We start from the raw sequence: 27,155 nt of genomic DNA on the forward strand, positions 1-27,155 counted from the left end.
GGGGAGACCGCAGCTCAGTAGAAGAGCACCTATTTGGCATACAGGAAGTCCCAGGTTCAATCGCGGGCTGGCAGCAGCATCCAGTAGGGAAGACTCCTGCCGGCTGGAACCCTTTAGAGCCGCCCCCCCGCCCCGTCCCTCCAGAGGTTGCTGGACTACAACTCCCACCATTCCTAGCTGCAATTTATGGGGCTGCTGGGAGAGCTCAGCAACTTCTGGAGGGACCCAGGTGGGGAAGGGACCGCTGCCACCTCTGCCAGTCTGAGCTGGAGGGAGCCAGGGCCCGACTCGGTTCCAAGCAGCAGCAGCAGCTGGTCCTCCCGTGGTGAGCCTGCCACGGCCTGCCCTAGCCTAGCTCCGGGGCCGCCGAGCAGCGCCCGCAGTTCGCAGGCAGAGCGGGCCGGGTCCCCCGCGTCCTCCCAGCAGCCAGGTGGGTCCCATCTCTGGCGGCAGGCGCCGCGGAGAAAGAAGCCGCGCCGGTCGGTCTCCCCGAAATCCGGGCGCGGGGCTGCTGCTGCTGCTTCCGGCAGTCCGTGCTGCAGCCGCGCGGCGCGCCATCCTCCCGGAGCGCCGCAGGCGGCGGGAGCAGCTGAGCTCTCTCTGCAGGAGACCCGGCTGGTGTCCGGGCCACCACCAGCCGGGGTCGCTCGCTCCGAGCGGTGGGGCAGGCTCGCCTTCCTAGCCAGCGGTGCAGCGGCTCCCTTGCAGCTGGCCGGGCTGCTGCGCTCCGCCCGCCTCTCTCCGCCTCCGGCGGCCTTGCGTGCCCCACCCCTCGGCGCCGGTTCCCTCCCCATCATGGCTGCCGCCGCTACCCAGCTGGGGGGTTAATCAGCCCCGGAGAGACAGAGGGGTGGGCGGCAGGGCTAGACCGCCGGGGGCCGCCGCCGCCGCGGAGAGGAGGAGGAGGCTAGACGCTGGCCGCCCATCCCCGTGGCCTCGGGCCTGCTGGGAGCGCTCTCTCTCCCCCCCCCCCCCAGGAGCGAGCGGAGGAGGGAGGAAGCGAAGCGAGGGAGGGGATTCCCCCTGGGCTGCCCCCCTGAAGCAGAACTCTTGTTCTGGGGTGGGGGGGCTCTCTCTGGCCATCCCCCCCTCTCAAGGGTGAGACCCCCCCCCGGGGCTGTAGAATAACGTCCCCCGCATTTAGAGATCTGTATTTGGGGCTGTGTGTGCACCCCCCCACCCCTCACTCCCCGAAGACTTTGATTTCCACCCAAGGCAGTCCTGCCTCCCTCCACCCACCATATATACCGCCCGCCATCACTTTCGCCCACCATCACTTTCGCCCGTCCCTTTCCCCACCCTGTCCCACCAAGTAGGATTGCACCTAACTCACGCAGACTCCCTCTCCTGCCGTCCCCCTTGGCTGGAATAACTTCTGTAGATTCAGGGAGGTTGGGTCTGCACTCTTGTCATGCCAGAGCTGGACATGCACCCCAGCCCTAGAAAAATAATGTGGACTCTCTGAAGCCCACATGAGAGGGGCAGTCGAGTCTGACGGGGGTCTCTGTGCCTTCTTTCTGCTTCCGTGACTCAAAGCATCCTCTTCCAATGAATACCCCAAGAAATCCCGGCAGCACTAACCTGGGATGAAGCCAACTCTGTCACCCCACTTCGATCGCTTCTGGTTCCAGTGCAGAAACCTTCCTCCTGGAGAGCAGATTTGGACTATTCTCCTCCGTCCAGGAGTTGTGACTATCCTGCATTGGGTGAGCACTGCGTCGTATGTGAACCGTGAGGAGCAGCTCAGAGGCGTGTTTTTCTAACCCTCGTGTAGGTGCTGCGGCTGTTCTAGTTTGCAAGGCCACTTTGAGGACTGACACGACTCTCTTAGGTCTTTTCTTCAAGATGATCGCCATATACTTACTAACCCATTTGACTTCCACCGAAACGTCAGAGAGGTGTCAGTGGTGATGATAGCAGATAACTTGCTATGCATGGGACATTTAGACTTTGGATGAGACTGCGCATTCCACTGAAATGTTCTCTTCTCCTCAGACCCTGTGATGGAACCTCTGAAGTTTTGAACTCTTTATTTGCCTTGTCTTTATTTTTTTGGGGGGGAAAGCAAAGATCCCGAGACCCTTCTCAAGACTTGAATAATACTTGAAGCCAAATGCTTGTCAGTTTGGCCTGTGATACGTGGATGCTATGCAAAAGGACCAAGAGAGGAAAAAAACTGGTACCCATTTTCAGCGGGATGGCTTCTCTCTGCCCTGGGTGAGCCTTCTGTAGTTTGTTTCCAGTATAAGTTGAGCTCGTGGTGACTCGCCTAGTGAAAAACGGGGCAACTTTGAACCGTGGGAACTTGTGTTGGTGTGTGACTTTTGCAACGACTAAGTGGCACTTCGAATTCAGTTTCTTTGCCAAATGAACATTGTCACCACGGTGCTGAAAAGGTGCTGGGTCTCTGACTCGAACCCTGAGCCGTCACTGATCTTGTCTCTGGAAGGATTCGCCCAGACAACAGACCTCCTGTGGAGCTCTTTGCCAGCCTGGAGGACCAGAGTGGTCTTGTCTTGGGAAAACTTGCCTCTCGATACCTCTTTATGGGTCAGCAGCCTGGAAAAGTTCTTGGGGACCCACGGAGGCCAAGTCTGCCTGTCCTGCCCTTCATCAAAGGAGCAGGGAGGAAGGAGACCTCCAGGCATGGAGGGACCCCCTGCAATGTCTTTCTGGAACACGGTAAGTCACTTCATCTGTCTTCCATTTATATGTCCTCTCCCATGTATTCAGTACTTTAATCCGTGTTTGCAAACACAGCAGATTTCCTGGGCAGACTCTGCTTGAGATCTTTGGATAATTAGAAGTTTGTATAAAGTGCTCCTTGGATGGAGTATGGGGACCAGTGTTCCCTCTAACAGAGATTCCCAGATGTTGTGGACTACAACTCCCAGAATCCCCAAGCAAAAGCCCTTGGAGCTGAAGATTCTGGGAGTTGTAGTCTTCGACATCTCGGAATCCCTGTTAAGAGGGGACACTGATGGGGATCCTGTTATATACTAGGGTAATTGAGAGTTTTGATATTGAGATTGTGGTGGAGGTGCTGCCAGAATCATGTCACATGTGCTGCTTATAAGTACTGGTCAGGATGAGACCTCTGACAGCTGACATAAATGTTTCTTTTGGTATATGTTTTCTGTGTTGAACCTTGGATAAGGAACTTGACTTTGTAGATCATGCCACTGGATACAAGAAAGGTTCAGACCAGTGTCTTACATGCTCCCTGTTAGTTTATTTACGATCTTAGATCAAACATCGATAGACACAGAATAGACACAGTAAAGAGAGAGAACAAAAACGGAAACAAAATCTAAAATGTTATCAAGTACATTGATAACATTTTAGATTTTGTTTCCGTTTTTGTTTTCTCTCTTTACTGTGTATATTCTGTGTCTGTTGATGTTTGATCTAAGATCGTAAATAAACAACTAACTAACTACATGCTCCCTGTATTTGTGGACTGCTTTCCATATCGACCTGTGCATTGAAGATTCCCTGTGTGCATCTTCCCTGACAACCCTGCTTATGGCACAGAATTCTCCTGTGTGTTTTAGGCAGGGTGGATTTGATTTAAATCAAACTGATTTAAATCACGATTTAAATCACTAGCAGGGTGGATAAAAATCAAAAAAATCCGATTTAAATCAAAAAAATCCAATTTTTTTGATTTAAATCAGATTTTTTGATTTAAATTGGATTTTTTTTAATTTTTATCCACCCTGCTAGTGATTTAAATCGTGATTTAAATCAGTTTGATTTAAATCAAATCCACCCTGGTTATTAGGGTGTGCCCTGAGCCCACCACGTGGGGCAAAGGGCAGGCCCTTGGAGGGTTACTCTGTTGCCCTCAAGTGAACAGAGATGGCGCCTCTAGAACACACACACACCCCAGCATGGGTTCTAGAGAGGTGTGCCTCTTGTGCCTGTGCGTTGCAGCGGGTGACAACTTGTCCTCAGAAAAGCCTACCCTCCGTTTGTATCGTACCGACAATCAATCCCGCCCCCCTGCAAAAGCGTCCAGGTTTCCAAGAATATTTTGCAGCCCATTGTTTTGCTGTATGATCGTGACCCAAAAAGACCATGTTTGAATTATTTAGAAAAAGTGTTTCTTAGAAGAGCTTCATTAGAAGGAAGGAAGCGCTGAGTGATACTGCAAGGTGTTGAGTGATGATTTTTTAATAGAATGTATCCAGCAAGGGAGTGGGGGGGGGTGTCAAATCCCTGGGTGTTCCTTCACGTGTGCGAAGCGCATGCACGCCCCAAGCCACGCCCCCTACATGTGATGTCAGATGCAAGGGGATGGGGCCAGTGCCGGGGCGCGGGGAGGGGGAGAGTCCATCCCTCCCCAGCCAGCGTGAAACGCTGGGTAGAGAGTAGAGTGGTGTGCCTTGTGTTCCTAGCCGGCGAGTGCTTTGCTCGTCGGCTGGGTGCAGGAGGGAGCATGGGGGCGCCGTGGCTGAGGGTGAGCCTTGGGGGCCCGCCAGACCCTTGGGGACAGGAGATCAATTGTCCCCCTTGCCCAACGGTCGCTATGCCCCTGGTATCCAAGCAGATTTTGATGTAAAGTTCCTTGCTTCTGTGGGGACCATGCCTTCCAGAAGGCAAGTGGACGCCTTCCAACATCACTACAAAGCATATGAGCCCCTGCGAGGTGGCTTGCAAGAGTCTGCATCCGTCAGCAGCACACCTGTCTCTCTTCTTTCCCCTTCCTTTCCTTCCCTGGTGATTCTTTCCTCCTTTGGAAGGATCAGAGGTAGCTGCAGACAAAGCTGGTGGTTGGGTGTGAAGGAGATATTCTTGCTGTGTGCAGGGTTTGGGTAGTTGGTGGGGGATCTTGATGGCATATCGAATGCTGGAGAGGATGGGAAGGAATTTTTCCTCAAAGGGCTCAGGAGGAAAGGTGGAGGAATTCCCCACTGCTAAGTGTATGTGGCATGTCCTCTTGTTGGATCCATCTCACTCAACAAAAACTGTATCCTGCAGAGAGGAGGCACCGTGATCCTGTTTTGCTTTCTGTTTCTCACGTCAGCCATGTGATTATTCTGTTGGCAGAAAACGTTGCTCTTTCAGTAAGGGACTGGGGTAGATAACCTGCAGATTACCTTCCTTTGAGACATATGGTCGTCTTGAGGAATGGGATAAACTGTGATTATGGGGCAGACGTGAGCTGGAGGACTTTGGGTTCACCTGGGGAAAGGACTGTCGCTTGGTGATGGAGTATCTTCTTTCTATGTGGAAGGTCCCAAGTTCAGTCCCTGGTATCTCCAGGTAGGAGACAGCCACCTAATGGCGCAGCGAGGAAATGACTTGACTAACAAGCCAGAGGTTGCCGGTTCGAATCCCCACTGGCATGTTTCCCAGAAACACCTAGATCGGGCAGCAGCTATATAGGAAGATGAGAGCCAGCGTGGTATAGTGGTTAGAGTGCTGGACTAGGACCGGGAAGACCCGAGTTCAAATCCCTATTCCGCCATGAGACTTGCTAGGTGACTCTGGGCCAGTCACTTCTCTCTCAGCCTAGCCTACTTCGCAGGGTTGTTGGGAGGAGAAACTTAAGTATGTAGTACACCGCTCTGGGCTCTTTGGAGGACGAGCGGGATATAAAATATAGAAATAAATGATGATGATGATGATGAAAAACACCGCATGGAAGATGGCAATAGTAACCCCCTCCTGAATTCTACCAAAGACAACCACAGGGCTCTGTGGTCGCCAGGAGTTGACACTGACTCGACAACACACTTTACCTTTACTTTATCTCCAGGTAGGGCTGGGAAAGACTCCTCCCTGAAACCCGGGAGAGCCCCTGCCAGTCAGTGAGGTTGGTACTGAGCACCATGGACCAATGGTGTACCTGATTGCTATTGCTTTGTGAACCTGGCTGACCATCAGCATTTCCAGGTTGTTTTCTGTCTCACTAGGGCAGGGATTCTCAACGTTGGGTCCCCAGATGTTATTGGACTTCAACTCCCATAATCCCCAACCAAAGGCCACTGAGGCTGGGGATTATGGGAGTTGAAGTCCAATAACACCTGAGGACCCAAGTTTGAGAATCCCTGCACTAGAGCAATGGGATTGGTGCCTGGCTCCTTTTCCTTTGATGCTTGCTAACAACGTCCAGTACTGCCTGCCTCCTTGTCCTCGTGCTTTAGCTCTGCTTCTTGTAGCAGACTGAACTTTTGACTTTGGCTTCTTTCTGACTCTGGATTGTCTTTCCTGTTTGCCTACCCAGTCAAACTGATGTCCTGGCTGTGACCTTTTGCCTCTGAGACTTGTGTCCCCTTGCTTCAACCTTGCGGAGATACTTTAAAAAAAGAAAAATTGGTCTGATGAGGTTTTATCCTGCCAATATCCTTCTGGTCCCAGTGACTCACCCTGACATTGGCAGTGAATCTGAAAGTGGTTTTGAAATTGACGAGGTTTTTCAGCGGATGGCGTCCTTTGAAATATGAACAACAGAGAGTTTAGTTTCTAAATTGGTTGGGCTGATTCTTGGAACCTCTTCCGAGGTTATTTCTTATGGATGTGTGCCTAGGACTTAAGATGCACGCTTAGCTGAGTGACTTCCAAGGTCTCACTGGAATGTGTGTCTTGGTGGTAAAAAAGACACGTTCGTCAAATTGCTCTTGGATCATGCTTCTGTCCATTTTGAGATGTAAAAGCTACAGTTGTAAGTGGCTTTTGTCTTTCACACAGTGCACATTTTGAATTCACATTCACCAATCTCGGCTTAGTCTAACCTACTTGCTTTAGAGCAGGGATTCTCAACCTTGGGCCCCCAGATGTTGTTGGACTTCAACTCCCATAATCCCCAGCCCCTGTAGCCTTTGGTTGGGGATTATGGGAGTTGGTCCAGCAACATCTGGGGGCCCAAGGTTGAGAATCCCTGCTTTAGAGAACCCAAGGGTCGAACTCAGTTTCAAATCTTGGATTCTCTGAAGCAGGAATAAGCTGAGATTGGTTGCGATGTCCAAAATCACTCATCTTGGCTTTTCCTAAGATAGAAAGGAAGCAGATGTTCATGCAGGGATGGGAGGAGGGGAGCACACATTCCCAGGGCTGAGAAGGTTGTTCAAGAGAACTTGTTTCCAGCTACGTTGTCCATAGGATTCGCAGCCCTTGTGAGCTTGTGGTCAAGGTGAGATTGCCTACTGCAGTTAAATGTAGAACACTGGCTATGATATTTTGATTGGTGATCAAATTTAGAAGACTGGCCACTTGCTAGAGGTGTGCTTGAAAGAAATTTTGCATTTTCATTCTGACCTCGGAACACAGAATCCATGGATTGTTCCGTTGGAACAACTAGGCGAGCCGTTGGTTGGGATGGAACAACCCCATTCCGCGCGCCATTTAGGATTCCAAAATGGTGCTCTTCTGGCCTCTGCACATGCACGATGGCCATTTGTGTGGTGGTATAGACCATGCAAATGGCCAGCACGGGTACGCCGAGGCCAGAAGAGCACCATTTTGGATTCCAGAATGGTGCTCGGAATGGGTCAGGACATCTTGCCTCGGTACGGGTTGTTCCAAGCTCGAAACAGGCTCCTTTTTAAAAGGGTGTTCTGTTTCGAGCTTGGAACACTCGAAACAGCCTGCTTCAAGGCGGAATGTTCCACCTGCAGAATGTTCTGCACACCCCTAGCACTTTCTGTTGTACTGTGCATAACAGGGAGGCGATTTCCATTACAGTGGAAGGTGATTCTGTTACCATGCATTTAAAAATACAATGGATTTTAGGGAGTATAGTGGTGGGAGAATGAAATCTGTCTGTCTTTACAGTTATTTGGATTTTTCTGTGCACCATTTATTCTTTTAAAAAAGTGTTTAGCACCTTTTCTGGTAACGAAAAATTGCTATTATTTATGGTGTACATCGTGCCCATCCCTTGTTAATTTTTTTTTAAAAAACTTGTTATTTGGGGAAAACTAAGTTTTAAATGTCCTCTGAGCTCGGACATTTACTGAGCTAGATAGACCAAGGGTCTGACTCAGTATATGGCAGCTTCCTATGTTCCTATGTTTCAGGCAGGGATGGGAAAGACTCCTGCCTGCAACCTTGGAGAGCTGCTACCAGTCAGTGTAGATCAAGGCTGCTAAACTTCAGCCCTCCTGCAAATGTTGGCCTACAACTTCCATAATCCCTGGCTTCTGGCCACTGTGGCTGAGGATGATGGGGGTTGTAGTCCAAAAACAGCTGAGGGGCCTAAGTTGAGCAGGTCTGCTGTAGATAATACTGAGCTAGAAGGACCAATGGTCTGACTCAGTAGAAGGCCGCTTCCTGTGGCTGGGGATGATGGGAGTTGTAGTTCAACACCATCTGGAGGGCCAAGTTTGCCCAGCCCTGGACTAAAGGCCAATTATGCATCCATTTAACTTCTCTCAGTAATGGTGTTGCAACAGTCTGGTCTCGGCAATCAAGGGGATGAGTGAGAGGTGGCCGGATGACCAGCACTCTCAAGCCCTCGCAATTCATTGTCCATGGAATAGATGTTGCTCTTCTCCTCCCCCTTAAAATATTTGAAATTCTCAAGCAAGGGAGGGCAGGACAAGAGCTTCAAGTTGGAGGTGGTTCAAGTTTCCAGCAAGACATTTCCCTTTCCGCTGGTGGAAGTTGCACACGTTCCGAAAGCCATTTGTGCTGACGGCGATGCCTCCTGTTTAATGAGCCAGCAGCGTGTAGCATCTTGTGTTCCTGAATCCATTAGCCCCCTCTTGAAACAGCTACAACCTGTCGTCCAGGTCATGACACGGGACGGGCGGACTAGCAGACGCTCCTTTTTGGTTGAAAGTACATTTCAAAATCCTGTAATAGTTTTTGTCGGCCACTAGAGGTCTTCACTGGACCGGTGTATGAAGAATTTAAGGCTAGCCTCTGCTCTTTTTTGTGCAGACATGGAGCATTTTAATAAGAAAGCAAGTGGGGTTATTTGGAGAAAGGGTAAACCCAGGCAGTGAAAAGGAAGGGCCTGGCCATAGCTCAGTGGTTGAGCATGTTTTACATCACAGAAGGTCCTGGGTTCAATCCTCAGCACCTCTAGTAAAAAGCATCTTGGGAGACCTCGGTTGCTGCTGCTTATTAAATAAATAAATGAATAAACCTAAGTATGTAGTACACCGCTCTGGGCTCCTTGGAGGAAGAGCGGGATATAAATGTAATAATAATAATAATAATAATAATAATAATAAGTAATAAATAGATGGGTTGGCTTAAGTTTTACAGCTTCATATGTGTCAATGAGGAGAGTTGTTCATTTCAGCGTACTACAATCTTTGGTCAGATAAACAGGTTTCAACTCAGACCCCGATGAAAAGAACCTTAAGAGCGTTAAGACTAGTGCTGGGGGGCTGGTATTCCCCAATCAGTCACGAAACCCACGGCAGGACTTTAGGTGAGACACACAATCTCGCCTCCAGACCTGCCTCACGGGATTGTTGTGAGGACAAAAGTGGGGAGGAAGATCATGTACACTACCCTGAACTCTTTGAAGGAAGGATATGTGTCATAATTTTAAAAAAAGTGTCTATAACACATAAGTGTAAATATTGATACAGAGATATAAGAAAACAATTATAGAAGCGATTGCATACAAGTATAATATGATAAGAGGAAACAGCCGAAAAAGCTAAATTAACCATGTCTAACAAACCATTTGTGGATCTTAATTGCATCCTCTCCCCAAAGTGGCCAGCTGACAGGTCTGCTCCAACAGAGACTTCTTGCTCCACACCCAACTGGTTGTTTTCCCAGATTTGGCCCAGGACTCTCCAGCTGCTAGCGCTAAAACTGCATTCTTCCCTTGCCGTGATCTTGTTGTGTGGGCTAATTGTTGCGTCTTCTAGCCTGGTGGGCTCCTTTTCTTCCCTTCACCATCTCTCACCCTTTCGGGACTTTTTGGTTCCTTTGGGTCATCTTCTTTTTTAAGCTTATCTCTGTGCCCTTGTGGACTTGAAGCTTTCTTTTTGTAATAACAAGAGGGGTTGAGTGAACTCTCAGGGGGGGCCTTTTGAAAAAGCTGATGACATGCACCCATGTCTCTGGGACTGGCCTCTTGCTCTCCCTTATTCACCTGAAACCTTGTGTAATGAAGAGTATTTAAATCCACCACCACCCCGCCGTTATTTTTGAAATGTCTTCCTGATGATGAATATCTCTCTTGACACTACCTGCTCTTAGTGATTGAACTTCTGCCTCTTAGGTTGGCAGGCAGTGACTTTTCTCCTGGTGCATCAATTATAGTACATCTTTCTCCATTTAAAAAAAAATATCCCCAAAAACTAGCATTCGGTGCTGCAAACACTTTTACCTAACCCTGGGTGTCCCCCCCCCCTTTTTAAAGATACACATTATTTGGGCTGCCCTATAAAGAAACCTCATTTATCTCCTCTACATTGTCATTGCTGATCTCATTTCGGCAAGCTCTAGATTTAAAAGGCCAGTGGTATTGAGTAAAAGGAGCATTCTGCAGTATTTCCATGTCTCCGTGCAAAATATACTGATCCCAGAATTGCGTTGTGGGTGTAATTTAAATTGTTCAAACCTCAAGCCTGCTTTAATAATGAGTTTTTAAGCTCTCTCTCTGCTTCCTTTTGAAATGTCTTCCCGAAGACGAAGCTCTCTCCTGACACCACCTAATTAGGGGGCTCTTTTAAGTTTCTTAATTAGGGACTGTTTTAAAAGTTGAAACAGGAGTTGGGGGTGGGGAGTAACGACTTTGTTTTCCTTCTCTTAAAATGGCACCAACTTTTCTGAAGATTTGACTTACAAGAGAGTTCCCCTCCTCACCTCACCAAATTGACTCCCTGTTACTTTTAAAGTGGCAGTGTATTAGGGAGATGTCTCCTGCGTGGGAGCAGAAGAAGAGCACACAGCCTCCATAGAACTCAAAGAAGTAGGGGGTTGTGGGGGGAAGGAAGATGGATTGTGATCTTGGTTAACAGTTTAGAACATCTTCCCTTGTCACCTCAAATTGGCCCAGTTTTTCACCCTCCAAGCCTGAGAAGCTTAGTTCTGGAGTGGGTATATGTTCAGTATCCTCTGCTGTGAAGACAGTTGCTTCTCTGCAATCGCCTTATCCTCTTTAATAATCCCTTTCGTGCCCATATCATCTAAGGGTCCCACTGCCTCCCTGGCAGGTTTTCTGCTTCTGATATATTTAAAGAAGTTTTTGTCATTTCCTTTGACACTTCTAGCTCTATGCTCCTCAAACTCTCTTTTTGCTTCCCTTGTTGTCTCCTTGCATTTCTTTGGCCAGAGTTTATGTTCCTTTTTGTTATCTTCATATGCGCAGGACTTCCATAATAATATAATAATAATGACACCTGCTCCTTCTTATTATATCTATAAGCTGTATGAAAACACGAACTTGAGAGTTAGATGTAACCCGTTGAGGCAACTGACTAGCCTTGTTCCAACACAGAAAGGAGTAAAGCAAGGCTCTATACTTGCCCCCCCCGCTTCTGTTAAACATTTATATCAACTCTTTAGTTAATTTGGCTGCTCCAGAACTGCGTCCCCCAAATTAGCAGGTAAACATCTATCTGTGCTGCTTTATGAGGCCATTTTGTCACAAGCTCTCATTGGGCTTAAGAGGGCCTTACATAGGAAGCTGCCATCTACTGAGTCTGACGCTTGGTCCATCTAGCTCAGTATTGTCTTACACAGACTGGCAGAGGCTTCTCCAAGGTTGCAGGTAGGAATCTCTCTCAGCCCTGTCTTGGAGATACTGCCAGGGAGGGAACTTGGAACCTTCTACATATTGTTGTGAAGAATGCCTGATGATAAACTGTTTTTAAAAACCCCAAAGGTTGGGGTTTTGCTAAAAGGCCAATGATAAGTCATGGTCTATTGATGGAAATAAGATCGGACAGGTTAAGTCTTTCAAATACCTGGGGGTAGTTTTCCAGGCAATTGGCAGACGGAAAGCCCAGATAGATCATGTAACTCAATCGGTCCGTACGAGTGCCGTGGCCATTTTGAACATCTTCTGTCCAAGAGAATGTACCGGTAGCGATCAAACTGTTTGAGGTCAAACCCTTTTCTGTATGGTGCACAACCTGGGCCATACTCCAACTTTACACCGCTGGAGTCTATATACAACCAAAATTTTTGAAGGCAGTCTTTCCAGTATCCCGTTGGGTCTCCAGTGTAGTCCTGCACCTTGAGCCCGGACTCCCAAAGCCTGAGACTAGGGCCTGGCTCGATCTCTCCAACTTTTGGTCGAAGTTAGTTTTTCCCCTTCACCAGGCATAGTTTGGTGCCTATCAGACAGCGTGGAAGTGCCCCTGATACAAAAACTCCAGTCTTCTGGGTTCTCATTAGGACATTTGATCTCTGTGAGTTGTGAACAAGCTCGATTGTCACTCAGGCAGCACCTCTTGGATGTTGAACACCAAAACGATTTAAGTTCCATTTTCCGTAACAGACTATTATGAAGAGTAGAGCTGAACACGAAACCAGCAGATTGCTTCAATACGCTCATAGTACTGAAACATCGGAAAGCGTCCTCCTTGGCACCTCTTAATGTGCTCCCTACAGCGGTATTAGAGGGTAGGTTTTGTAAAGTTCCATATGCAGAGCAAACACCCTTGTGGCTCTGGAGAGGTTGAGAAGGGAGGTCATGTCTTACTACACTGTTTATTTTATTGTGATCTTTATTTTATTGTGATTCCTCCCTTTTAAAAAGGATATTCTCAGGTTGTTCTGATAGATTTTATGTCTTTGTCCTCCTTTTCAACCAGAACAAAACTATTATGTTCAGTGCTCCTAAATATTGAGCGGCAACATGCAAAGCCCGTCATGAATTAATGCAAAAAATAAAATAAAAATAAAAAATCAATAGCAACTCTTAACCAGTAGTTAAGTAGGTACTTCAGTAATACTGATTGTTAGTTAACAATTAAGTAGGTACTTAAGTAGGTACATTACTACTTAAGTAGGACATTAATTGTAGCAATCTGCATTTTGTTTACTAGGTTTTGTTCTGTTACATAGAAACATAGGAAGCTGCCATATACTGAGTCAGACCATTGGTCTATCTAGCTCAGTATTGTCTTCACAGACTGTCAGTGGCTTCTCCAAGGCTTCAGGCAGGAATCTCTCCCAACCCTATCTTGGAGATGCTGCCAGGGAGGGAACTTGGAACCTTCTGCTCTTCCCAGAGCGGTTTCATCCCCTGAGGGGAATCTCTTGCAGTGCTCACACATCAAGTCTCCCATTCATATGCAACCAGGGTGGACCCTGCTTAGCTAAGGGGACAAGTCATGCTTGCTACCACAAGACCAGCTCTTGTGCTTTATATATCTTATATGTTAAATTCCTCCTTTACTGGTCAAATACTGAAATAAAATACTGCATTCATTCATTCATTCATTCATTCATTCATTCATTCATTCGCTCACTCAGCAACAAAAGTTACTAGGTAGGTACCCTTCAGCTAAGGCTGCACAACTTTGGCCGTCCTGCAGATGTTGGACTTCAACTTGTACCATTCTGGACGATTGGCCGCTGTGGCTGGGGATGATGGGAGTTGTGATTCAGCATCTGCAGTCCGGTCTTAGGTCAATTGCTGCCTCTCAACCTGATCTCAAAGGACCGTTGTGAGGATAAAGTGGGTGATGATGGGGAAGAAAAAGAGGAAGGGTGAGCTCGAAAGCATACGTTTCTGAGGAACCTTCCTAGAGGGCCATTTGGAACTTGCTACACTGTCCTGGGGTCTGTATGACTTCTGGAGGGGTGCCATCATGTCTTCGTTGTTTCTGGGGCCCCCAGTGCCTTCCCGCTCCTGCTTTCCCAGCGCAGTCGGAAGAGCTTAGAGCCACCCAGGCACGCTCAGCTCGTGACCATGCGCTTGTGTCCTGGGTGCTTCAAGGCACCTTGTCCCTCAAGCTGGATCTGGAAGTGCATCTGCAAAATGTCACCCCCAGGCGAAAGAGCCCTTTGGTGGGGCAGGGGCGCCTGAGGATTGAAGTCAGTCAAGCAGGCATCTTTCGATCTCAATTATTAATACAGTGCCGCTTGACACACTTCCAACTGGAATTGCCAGCAGCTGAATTTCAAGCATGCGTTGCTGTTAAAACAAAGTTGCACACTCAAGACTAAGGGGCATATACCGCCTTGTAAATGGACCGTGCTGTGTTCAGTATATATAGTGTTCAGCTGCCCGGTTCTGCTCCTGTGGTTCGACTTGTTTTGGAGCGCTTTTGCAAAGCGAGTGATGCAGGAAAGAAAACGGACCTTCCAAGCTATTTTTTTTTTTTTTTTTTTTACAGCTAGTTGGTGCCATACTCTGCATCTATTAGCTCAAGCTCCACTGCTATGCCTGGGAACCGACCAGGGGCTTGGTTAGCTCCCTGTAGTGTGGTCCCCCCCCCCTTGAGAAAGAAACAGAGTCAGGCAGAGGGTCAGTTGTCTGCAGTCCACAGCTAGCAAGCTGCCTTCAGGGTCGTGAGTCGCAGATGCTGTAAGCCTGAATTGGTTTTGTGTGGCTATGCCAGACTATTTATTTTATTAGCTGGTCTGGAGGAAGAGAGCTGGTCTTGTGGTAGCATGCATGACTTGTCCCCTTAGCTAAGCAGGATCCACCCTGGTTGCATATGAAAGGGAGACTACATGTCTAAGCACTGTAAGATATTCCCCGCAGGGGATGGAGCCGTTCTGGGAAGAGCATTGAAGTCCCAAGTTCCCTTCCTGGCAGCATCTCCAAGATAGGGCTGAGAGAGATTCCTGCCTGCAACCTTGGAGAAGCTGCTGCCAGTCTATGAAGACAATACAGAGCTAGACAGACCAATGGTGTGACTCAGTATATGGCAGCTTTCGGTTTTCCTATGTTCCTTCCTAAACTGTCAGTTACACAAGTCTCAGGGTGGTCCACAAACAAATAAGAAAACCCAATGTTTAAAAACAAACATGAAAACATATGGTATACAAAACGCAGTTGAAGTCAATACAAATTCAACTAAAAGCCTAACATTTGGCCTACCTTCGGAGAGGATTGCTGGTCTTGTGGTAGCAAGCATGACTTGTCCCCTTTGCTAAGCAGGGTCCGCCCTGGTTGCATATGAATGGGAGACTTGATGTGTGAGCACTGCAAGATATTAGGGGATGAAGCTGCTCTGGGAAGAGCAGAAGGTTTCAAGTTCCCTCCCTGGCAGCATCTCCAAGATAGGGCTGTGAGACATTCCTGCCTGCAACCTTGGAGAAGTCGATGCCAGTCTGTGTAGACAATACTGAGCTAGATGGACCAGTGGTCTGACTCAGTATATGGCAGCTTCCTATGTTCCTATGTTGCTCTTATTTACATTTATTTCCCACTCTTCCTCTGAAGAGCCCAGAGTGTTGTACATGGTTAAGTTTATCCTCACAGCAACCCTATGAGGTAGGTTAGGCGAAGAGATAAGTGAATGGCCCAGAGTCGCCCAGTGAGTGTCATGGCTGAACGGGTTTCTCCAGTTGTAGTCCAGCCCTCTAACCACTACACCACACTGGATCTCTCCTCACCACCCACCCCAGTCTTGAAACCGGGAAAACTGATGGTGCCTCATTCTGACATTTCTCTAGTCTCGGTAGAACACCCCAAAGTCGATCTGAAGTGACTGAAATCCTGCGTTTATGTTCCAAAAGTGTTGCAAAAGTTTAACCCAGACTCCCTGATTTGGGGTTACCAATTCTCAGTTTGCCAAGGCTAAGGTTGCGGTTGTTGACCTGGCGATTCAGAGGTTTTTAAGAAGAGCAGGGTGTCCCTCCCCATGATGAGCCAATGGTCTGACTCAGAAATTTGGGATTCAGATATTTGAGGGGTGACATTGGTCTGCTGGGCCTTCTGCTTCATTGCTTTTTTGTGCGAAGGAAACTCCAGCTTCCTGTAGTTCAGCAAAGGAGTAATGTGGTCTCTCCGAGATATAATGGCCGTGGTTTTTTAAAGTTAATGGCCAAAGGAAAACTGAGTGGGGTGAAGAGCCACGCTTGTGGCCAGTCTGAGCAGGAATGGTCCCTTTTGCTAAGCAGAGTTCACTGTGGTTTGCATTTGGATGGGTGATGACGTGCAAGCATTGTCTGCCGTCAGAGATCCCTCTTAGCAGATGCAGCCATAGTTCAGTGGTCGCACATCTCCTCTCATGCAGAAGGTCCCAGGTTCAATTCCTGGCAGCATCTCCAGGTAGGGCTGAAAAGGGCATTTCCCTGAAATTTTGGGAGAGCCACTGCCAGTCAGTGTAGACAATACTGGATGAACCAATGGTCTGACTCAGTTTAAAAAAAAAGGCCCTATGCTCCTAGGATGTTGCAGAGGACAAGGCAGTGATTAATGCTGTGTATTTCTAGGTTTGATTCCCCAAGATTACGAGGAACTGCTCTGAGGCGTCCTAGTGGGCCATTTTTGGAAGGGCGGTATAAAAATTGAATGAATGAATGAATGAATGAATGAATTGCCAATCCGTAACCTACGCCCAGTTAACGCGGGGCTTTCATGGAGCTCAGATTCCAGCTGATGGCCTTTGCCAAACTTGAAGGGAGGTACTTAGGCATTCTCTTGACAGAGCAGACATGTATTTATGGTACGGTCCAGATCAAAGCCCTTGCTCATCATCCAAGCTTCTGCTCATTGTATATGGAGCCGAGGAAGAAATTTCTGGCAGCTGTCCTTCAGCAGCAGTACCCTGACAGATCGCCCTCGGATGTGGGAGTAGAATTTTTGGACAATGATTGTCCTTACATAACCTATTCACTTGCCTTATTTGCGGCAGTGACTTGAAAAGAACAAGCTCACTTCGTTTCAGTTAATTAGAGATGCTGATTTTATGGTATTTTATATTGTGATGTTTATTTATATAGATATTTATTTTATATTTTGCCTTCCTTAAAGCAGCTGTTTGAGTTGTATCTGTTTTTATTTTATTGCATACCTTTTATATGCAATGAGCTGAGCATAATAAATATTGACTGATGTTTCCTTTCCACCCCTTTTGATTCTGCCAACCACTGACCTTGCTAAGTCAAACCTTTTTGTCTAAAACACCTTGAAATGCACGATGCCATGAGCTCCTGTAAGCTGTTCATGAAATCCTACTTGGCCATACAGGTAAAAAGTAAAGTGGGCCGTCAAGTCGATTTCGACTCCTGGTGACCACAGAGCCCTGTCGTTTTCTTTTGGTAGAATACAGGAGGGGTTGACCATGGCCTCCTCCCGCACAGTATTAGATGATGCCTTTCAGCATCTTCCTATATTGTTGCTGCCTGAGTGGAGATTTGAACCGGCAACCTTCTGCTTGTGAGTGAAGCATTTCCCCGCTGCGCCACTTAAGGTAAGTACCCTCCCTAATCCTGTAAAGTGCATCTTCCTACTTCATTTACAGGAAGGAAATGGTAAAGTATATGGAATTGGCTTTGAGCTGTTTGGCCCAAAATTGTTCTCTTGACTCATCTGTATGGCTGAATCATATTGTCTGGGTGAAGTTCAAAGAACAAGTTAGATGGGTTTAAAATAAATAAATGTCACGCTTCACCATAAAAAGCTTCCATTTGAAAGCCTGTATTTTTCCTTCAGAATTCTATTATACCAGATGAGCCTTTGATTTCCACTTTGTTTTTTTCCAGTTGTTGAGACCTGACCTCTGGTCTGCTGCGTAGATGACAGTGTGATTGAGGTATCTTAATGTAGGACAGGCACTCAAAAGCTCTGCAACAGACACTTTTTCTCTGTTCAGTCAATTGATTTTTTAAAAGGACAACTGCAGAAATGGAATACGCAGGGCCAGGGTATTTCTTACCACCTGCCACCAACTCAGCACTAAACAGGTACTTTAGCCAGCATGGGAAAGAGTTGATCAAGACTGTAACTAATACCAAAATTAGTTGGCTCCTTCACCATGTAAATCCTGCCCATGTGGGCAAGGACACCAGATATCCTCAGCCATACACATCCTATTCCTAGCTCTGCAGGTCAGCTTTTGTAGGAGTTTACACGGCTGTTGCCTTCCTGCTTTTGAGCTAACATTTTCCACTGTAATAGGCCTGGACAGATGAAATTGGTAAGAAGTGTTCCTGGACTTTAGATTGCAGTGGGGAGGAAGGATGGCATGGTTGAAAATATATATAACCTTATATGACAGCGTACCTTATATGAAACTCTGATATAAGGTGAGTTCACCTGCTTGCCAAGTCAGTAACCGACTTGTCCATGGCCGCCTGAGCCCAAGCCAAGGCAGAACTGGAGGTTCAGTTGGGGTGTCAAACCAAGTTATGTGTGACCAAGATTTGAAGCTGGCTTGCTAAACCAAGATATGCGTAACCAAGATTTGAAGCTGGCTTGCCAAACCAAGATATGCGTAACTGAGATTTGAAGCTGGCTTGCCAAACCAAGATATGTGTAACTGAGATTTGAAGCTGGCTTGCCAAACCAAGATATGTGTAACCAAGATTTGAAGCTGGCTTGCCAAACCAAGATATGTGTAACCAAGATTTGAAGCTGGCTTGCCAAACCAAGATATGTCTAACCAAGATTTGAAGCTGGCTTATTAAACCAAGATATGTCTAACCATAATTTGAAGCTGGCTTGCTAAACCAAGTGCTGCTCACCCTGAGGTATACACTCTGTTTGAACCCACGTCCTTCATGGAGCTTGGCCGTCAGAATCAGTGGCTCTGAAGCAGATGATGTAGAGAAGGCCTGCCAGTCAAAGGGCAATGCAAGGCAGGCTGGGATACCAGAGTCCCTCTTGCTCAACTTGGCTACTGCCAACAAACTGAGAGATGTGACTGTCTACAGTTCCAGCTTCTCTCCATATCTCAGGCTGGGGGAACTGTGGGTTCCCTGCACGGTGTGCATAGAAAGAAGCATAGAAAGGTTGGTGTTGTGGGTTCTACCCAGCATTCTCCTTGGGTTTTTTTAAATTGACTGTTCTTAAATTACAAAATAAAGACATCTATTTACAAAACATTTTTAAGCCCCCCCATAAAATATACATTAAACACACACACCATAATAAGTACTTGTAAGCAATGAATTACTTGCCCTTCCTTCCTCCCCTCCCTCCTCACCCCAAAGAAAAGAAAAGACCACTCTGCTCTTACAAAGAAAACAGCTTCAGAAACTCAGACCGGATCTTGTCATACAGACACTTTCCCTTACGAAAAAGAGGACGTTCATGCGCTGCTAGAGTGATCAAGTCAGAGATCCAATTTTCAATATCTGGAGATGGTTGGCATCTCCCTTCTTTTCAGAATAATACCGTATGTTTAGCCACAAAGGCCCATTCTCCTTGATTAATTCACTGTGTGCAGTAATGGTGGTTGTTGTTTTAAAATTAATTATATTTTGTATGAAGGAGCATTTAGGAACGTGATTGCTAGCTTGGAAAAGTGGTGCCACTCAGGAACCAATTGTATCCCCTCATCCGCTGTTGTCCATCATCCTTGCCTTTTCCACCTGAGATAATGATGATCAAGCATAACTTTTTTCCTAGAGGGGGAAGCCATCTTGAATATTCTCGTTGGGCCTTTTTGAGAACTTGGTTTGTGATGCTTGGTGTTGTTGGTACCTCCTGCCTAAGGGTATTTTATCATCTGCCTTCCGATTCCAAGCAATTACCATTTATTTTATCTTCAAGCAGCAGCCCGTAGCAATGAATTTTTAGGAAATCCACTCCCGCCCTTTATTAAGCCCGACATAATAGCTGCCGCTGCTCACTCATACATTCATTAAGAAGAATTAAACGAGTGCTGGCAGCCATTAGCAACGAGCTAATAATCTCACTGTGGGAAGGTGCAGCAGATTGGAATAAATGAACAGGAGCAAAAACAAATGAAATAACTTCATGGAATTATGCGCAACTAATTTGCTCCCCTCTTTTAAAAAAAATGGACTGATTTACATGGCTTTCGCACTTATGAAGAGAGCTGGATTGACGGCGCTTGAAGACCAGCGTTGACGGCTGTCAAAACAGGTGCACGAACCAGATTTCTAAAGAAATCTCCTCCAACCGTGCCGAGGGGCTGCCATTTTAAGCATCTCACTCAGTCCCTGCTCATTTGCTTCACAGCTGAGGCTGTCAGAGATCAGGCAGTTGTTGGGCCTGGGCGACAGGAATTGGGGGACCGTGACGGGACTCATCCATCCTCGGGAAGCAGAGCACAGAGTCCCTTGGATTTTGTCCCTGTTTCTTGGTGGGCCTGCAGCAGCTGGACAGCATAGGGCTTGTTGGACGACTTATCGAGCGGGGGCCACTTTGGCAAAAAAAAGACCACACTACTACTACTACTACTACTACTACTACTACTACTTTTTTTGCATTAAATTTTTATTGATTTTAACAATATCTTGAACATCTCATTACATTCAATTAAACAAAAATTGACTTCCAGCTCACCAATCCGCTACTACTACTACTACTACTTTTTTTTGCATTAAATTTTTATTGATTTTAACAATATCTTGAACATCTCATTACATTCAATTAAACAAAAATTGACTTCCAGCTCACCAATCCGCTACTACTACTACTACTACTACTACTATTGCTGCTATTGCTACTACTGCTACTACTATCTATATACCACTTTTTGACAGATTTCCAAAGCGGTTTACATAGAATAAATAAATCCCCTGTCCCCAAAGGGCTCACAGTCTAAAAAGGAAACGTAAGGTGGACACCACCAGCAGCCACAGGAGAGACGCTGTGCTGGAGTTGGATAGGGCCAGTTGCTCTCCCCCTGCTAAACGTAAGAGAATCACCACTTGAACATGAGAGAATAATGAGAGGGGCCTCTTGCTCAGTTAGCAGGGGTGCTAATTGCACTTAGAATTGATGGCGGCCGCCACTGGCCCCCCAGGCCTTACAATGAAGAACTCTGGTCTAGGGCATTGATCTCCACTGCTTTTTAAGTCGGGGCCACTTTGTCAAGAATCTTCCACTGTGGGAGCCATTTCCTACCAAGCAAACCGTGCTGAGCTTTCCCCAGCGCCAAGTAGGGAGAGCAGGCCCCTTAGGAGAAACAGTCGTGTCGGACCTCGGTGCCATCTTGGAAGGCACACAGGTGGGGCTGGGAAGTGTGGAGCTCTATCGGAAAAGCACATTTCCCAGCATTCCCCACCCCACCCCACCCCGTGTAGAGATGTGAAGCCCTGGGGGGGGGAAACTGGCAAGACAAAGCCAAGAGGCTGTAATGAATATTTATTTTATGGACTATGGGAGTTCAAGGACGTTTTAGCCTCGGAGGGTTAAGTGTGTCTTGTCAATTGTGGGCCACAGCCAGGATTTAATTTTGGAAAGAGGAAAAGGTTTGCTCTGCTCACTCACTCAAAGGAGCTGCTCAAGAGCAAGCGAACCAAGAGATCTTTCCCCCTTTTTGGCCTGCTTTCCAGTAGGCTTAGGAGGTCACCTGGCATTCCATGGGGGTGTCTCCCCCTCCCCGCCCCCTGTCAACTTCGCAGTGCCTGGACCAGTATGAACCCAGTTGGACACCTCAACAGCATAGTTTGTGATGATGCCATCCATCCCAATTCAAGATGGCGGATGCGTAAACATTTGAGGCACAAATGGGCTAACTTGTTGACTGCTTAACCGATTTGAACCAGATTTGCTACAGGTGTAGAGACACATAGGGATGGCTCAAGAGCGTAGTTTCTAATGATGTCATCTCCCCGATTCAAGATGGCGGACATGTGAACCTTTGAGGTGCAAGTGGGAACCCATTTGGACCAAATTTGGTACAGTTGTAGAGACACATAGGGTCACCTCAAAAGCATCGTTTGTGATGATGTCATCCACCCCAATTCAAGATGGCAGATGCATGGACGTTTGAGGCTAACTTGTGAACTGCCTAGCCGATTTGGACCAACTTTAGTCCAGTTGTAGGGATCGTGAAAGGAAAGTAGGCAGATTAGTTCTTCCTAGAACAACTTGTTCTTATTGTACATTGCTTAGTTGATTGCTGGCTTCCATCAGCTGCTGATCAGCCCTTGATGGTAGTCTTGTGCATGGAAGGTGGGTTGTAGTTGCATTTCATGTTGAAGAGTTTGTTTATTTTTATTTATTTTTACATTTCTATACCGCCTTTCGTTAAAAACAACCCCAAGGCGGTTTACAAAAATTAAAACATACAATAAAAAAGCAGTAAAAACATCAAGCTAAAAACATATAAACACAGGCATAAAAACAATACAACAGATAAAAACACACCGAAGCAGCAGTAAAAACGATTATGTAAAAGCCTGGGTAAAAAGCCAAGTCTTTACAAGCTTTCTAAAAGCCGTGATGGAGTCCAAGGAACGAATGGCCACTGGGAGAGCATTCCAGAGTCTAGGAGCAGCAACAGAGAAGGCCCTGTCCCGAGTGCACGACAGCCGGGCCTCTCTCATTGTCAGCACCCGGAGCAGGGCCCCCTCAGATGTCCTCGTCAAGGATTAGAAATCCTTGCTCAACCTGCGTATCGGAAGCTTGTCAGGGTGGTCTTCCTGGCCACCGTAGAGACTTGTTGAGGTTGGCCGTGGTTGACTTGCCCCAGGGCCAGAAACAACCCGAAAGCGTCTCACGATCTCAAAAGGCTTGGGCTGCCGTTTGGTTTGAATTAGGGGGAGCATTTATTTGCCACATGGGATTCTCCAAGGGGGAAGTAGCTGGAGCAGGCTGGGGCTGATGTGTCTCCCCTATTCCCCTTCCCTGCTCACTTTGCCATGGGGAGATCGGAAAGTCTGAACCCTGCAACCCTGTGTGTGTTTGAACTAAGGGTCATAGGGAGATGCTTTATACTGAGTCAGACCATTGGTCCGTCTAGCTCAATATTGCCTGCACAGAACACCTTTCCAGGGCTTCAGGCAGGGTTCTTGCCCAGCCCTACCTGGAGATGCTGCTTGGGAGAAAACCTGGGGCCTTCTGCATGCAAAGCCATTGCTCCACCCCTGAGCAAGGGCCCGATCCCATTGGTCACCCGCTTCCCTTCACCTTTCTCCCTCTGGCATGCATGGAGGAGCAGCATCCTGCTTCATTTAGGGTTGGGTGGGGCACGTTTTACACCCACCGGTTAGAGAATCACATAAGGAAAATAACTGCCCAACATACCAGCTGATAATGACTTCAGTTAGTTATTCTGAAAATTAAGAGGGGGGGGGGAAGTACTTAAGGTAGTTCCCACTAAATTGAAAAGGACAAGTTTTGATCCAATTAAAATCTTTTAATTAGATTTACGGTTTTAAGTTTTTAAGGTTGGTTTTAAATGAGTTTGATGTTTACATGATTTTCATGGTTTCATTGGTTTAGTTTTTGGTTTTAATTGCTTTGCTTTTATTTGGGTGTAAAAATAAAGCCAGTTTTGGAAGGGCAGTAGATAAATCCGTCAAATAAAAAAAAATAAGTTGAGACATGAACTTGTCCTTTTTAGTTTGAGTAGGACTACTTGGAGTGACTTTCCACGGTGTGTCACCCACCACTGCTGTACATTCCTCTGAAGTTAACAGGGATGTCTTGAATAAGGCGCCCTCAACTGCCAACTCCCGGGAGTCCTATTGAACTGGCTTCATTCCTCTTGTTCAGAAGAAAGATCCACACACAGTGTCATCAGTGGGGACGCGAGGCGCGGGCTAGACACTGGCCCATCAAAAGGGCTTCTAATAGTAGTGTTAGGTGGTTTTTTAAATGGGCCAACACATTGGCTTTCTTAAGAGCCGGAGGGACTTTTGATCAAGGAGGGTCACACTGTTTTGTGTATCTTCCAAGAAGCGGCTTTCTCTGCTTGACTCTGGGCTAACCTTTACTTTAAAAATAAAAGCCCAAGTACAAAGGAAAGCACGGAAGCTCTCCAATGATAGTTTTTAGCGCCGGAGTTTCATAAATGGAAGTACTGACAACCTCAATTTTCTTCCGCTGTTCCCTGTGTTAGGGGCGCACACGTCTCGATTCAGACCCCGAAGATGAGATTTTTGTTGAGGTTTTGTTTTTCCGGCTGCAGTCATTTTTGGCCCCATCTGAGGCCGCTCACCGAGCTGAGAACAATGACACTGTAATTGCTGCTATTGAGCGCGAGTTGCCGGTTTTTGAAGTCTCTACCTGGGTCACTATGTTTGATTGATATTTTAATTTGTTTTTTTGACAGATGAAAGATAATGAAAATCAGTTTGTGGCGGAAAGTGGCCTCATTGGGGAATACTTAATTTTTTTTATTATTTGCTTTACCCATTTCCTCAATGCACACGGTTTCCCCATTTTCAACTTCTGCGTGTTGCATTTTAACGTTCTGTAGCACATTAAGATAGTTAATATGTGTAAGTCATTTCACTCTTGAGCGCACTGTTAATGTATTCAAAGGGAACTTGCTTTAATCTCTGCTTCCACAGAACCGCCCCTACCCACCCACACATACACACACACCCTGCCCCACAGCTAATGTAAATGAGGCCGGAGATGCACCTTGGAAGCCAAGTATACACAATGATGCAGGTGACCTTCATCTTCTGAATTTCCATCCAGGTGACTGATTGTATGAAGGAGGCTGAGAGGAGGCCACAGATGATAGGAGGAAAATGATTCAGTGAAGAGTAAAGAAGGGGAGAGGAGGGCAAGGTTTTAAGATTTAACAGGAAGGGGATTTTAAGAGGAGGAAGAAACAGAGGAAAGGAAGTTGGGTAGAGCAGACAGGCAGATTTTCTCAAAATCAGCCAGGCAATGTGTGCCAACTCCTCTTCCTATCTGTCTGTCTGTCTGTCTATCAAATTTGTACACCACCCCAAACTTTCATCTCTGGGCGGTTAACAATAGCATAAAACAAGTTTAAAACATATACAGAAAACTTAGAACAATTTAACAATTTGAAAACAAACCAGAGATTAAAACCTAAAAAAATGTAGGAAGTTGAGAAAGCTTGGACGAAAAGATGGGCTCTCAGGTGTTTTTTGAAAATTGCCAGAGATGGGGAGGATCGTATCTCAGCAGGGAGCCTTGTTATTTGTTCGTTCGTTCGTTCGTTCATTCATTCATTCATTCATTCTGCTTTTCAGCAAAGGAGTTCTGTTTCCCTGTCAGGGTCCTGCCAAGGACACTGTCCCACCCCCCAGTGGAGTGCGAGAACACCATGACTCCATTTCTTCCAGCGCTTGTTGTCATGCAGGGGTCTCTGAGCGATTTCCCATTCTGAATGGGAGGTGCGCCCAGCAGCAGTGGAGTCTGACCGATGTGTGCATCTTGTCACCTCACCAGCAGTGTTGCGGCTCAAAGGAGCACGAGAAAGTGGCTCTCTGCTTCCGCCTCTCAGGTGCCTCCCGCACCGGGTTATGTGAGTCCACTGCTCTCAGGCAACAATCCTTTTCCCGGTGAGAGGGATTCTTGGAGCCGCTACCATCTTGTGTCCAAAGGTGCCCCTCCCCCCAGAAATTGGAGATCATCCCAGAAGCCCCGGCAGTGTTTGGGGGGGGGCAGCACAGCCCTGTTGTCAGGTGTATCCTCTGCTCCCACTTGGCCCTTCTCCCACTGGGGACCCAGAGATGGACCCAATGCCTCTGGCCTACCCTGAATTCCTCTGCCAGGCCATGGGCCTCTGCAGGTGTTTTGCCTGCTCTCCTCGCGGGCCAGCCTTACAGGAAGCGCCCGCTGCAGCAACATTGCTGTGGATAGAAGCTAAGCAAACCTGGGTCTGGTCAGTGCCTGGATGGGAAATTTCCTGGAATCCTATATACGTGCCGCCTTGAGTTCTTGAATGCAGGCAGTCCTCGACTTAAGACACTTTGAAGTTAAGATCAACAGGACTTAAGATATTTGTGAACGGCCACCTTGTTTCAGCTTTACAACACTAGCGGTGGGAAGGGAGTTCTTGAATGCAGGCAGTCCTCGACTTAAGACACTTTGAAGTTAAGATCAACAGGACTTAAGATATTTGTGAACGGCCACCTTGTTTCAGCTTTACAACACTAGCGGTGGGAAGGGAGTTCTTGAATGCAGGCAGTCCTCGACTTAAGACACGTTGGAAGTTAAGATCAACAGGACTTAAGATATTTGTGAACGGCCACCTTGTTTCAACTTTACAACACTAGCGGTGGGCTCTGTCTCTCTTGAAGCTGCCCTCACTCCCTGGGGAGTGCTGGGGGAAGTGCAGCGCGGAGCAGAAGTCAGCATGTTGGGAAATGGCTCTCGGGTGGAGGTTTTGTCGCCAAACCAAGTGGCCCTGACTCGAAACATAATGAAGATCACGGATGCACGCGCTCCGTTTATTTGGCCCCATTGTTGAGCCTGCAGCTTCAAAGGCCCGCAGGCAGTGAGGACAAGGGGAGGCATCAATCTCTCTGCCTCTCCGTCTTGGACTCTCTCTGGGGCGGGGGAAGCAATCGGCTTATCTGCTCCTGTCTCCAAGAGGAGAGTGACTTGGGAGGCAGTCCTGTGCTGCATAGATAAGCGAACCTAGCCACAGGAAGGCAGGTCTGGCAGACCAAAAGGCAAAGGCGGCCCTGCCTGCGAAATGGCATGGTTGGCATGTGTGTGATTGGATTGGAACCCGACAGCCTCCTCTCTTCTGCTTTTTTTTTTTTTTTTTAGCAGTTTCTCAATGCTGGCTGCACTTCTCTCTTGTAGACCCCCCCCCCTCAACTGCCTGCCTCAGTTTCCTGCTCTTTAGAAAAGAAAGGCTTTGTTTAGAAGGAGCTTGGGGTAGCCTGGAATCCTGCAGAGACCGGAGTCACCCTCTGAAGGAAAAGGGTTAGGGCCTTCAGCGCTGTGCTGAAGGAGCAGCGGCATCTGAGCGGAATCACTGACTTTTTGCCTTGCAATTTGAACAAGCCTTTGGACCTCTCTTTGGTACAGGTCTCTGCTCAGCTGCAACAATGAGCAGAACAGCAGGGAACTCGCCGAGCCTCCCAAGCCTTTTCTAAATGGAGGGATTCTCAAGTTAATCCCGGAAAACAACTTCGACATGCCTGTTACAATCAGACCGAAAGTCTATGCATGCCCTTTACAGAGAATCAGGGGCAAGGCTCAGCCCTGGAATATGAGAAGTCACTCTAAAAAGGAGCTCTGGGCATAGGAACATAGGAAGCTGCCATATACTGAGTCAGACCATTGGTCTATCTAGCTCAGCATTGTCTGCACAGACTGGCAGCGGCTTCTCCCAGGTTGCAGGCAGGAATCTCTCTCTCAGCCCAATCTTGGAGATGCTGCCAGGGAGGGAACTTGGGACCTTCTGCTC

The 27,155-nt window shown here is 47.2% G+C and overlaps 1 protein-coding gene across 1 annotated transcript in view; it reads left to right on the plus strand.

Moving 5' to 3' along the window:
• Positions 1–1,271: 1,271 nt before the first annotated feature.
• Positions 1,272–27,155, plus strand: part of ABL1 (ABL proto-oncogene 1, non-receptor tyrosine kinase) — a 119,393-nt gene continuing 93,509 nt past the window's right edge. The window contains exon 1 of the mRNA XM_053282551.1: positions 1,272–2,682. Coding sequence (XP_053138526.1) covers positions 2,547–2,682 — 136 coding nt within the window. The 5' untranslated portion in view covers positions 1,272–2,546. The remainder of the gene's footprint in view (positions 2,683–27,155) is intronic.

Source organism: Hemicordylus capensis, chromosome 17, assembly GCF_027244095.1.
Source record: "Hemicordylus capensis ecotype Gifberg chromosome 17, rHemCap1.1.pri, whole genome shotgun sequence".
In the NCBI taxonomy this organism is placed as follows: Eukaryota; Metazoa; Chordata; class Lepidosauria; order Squamata; family Cordylidae; genus Hemicordylus; species Hemicordylus capensis.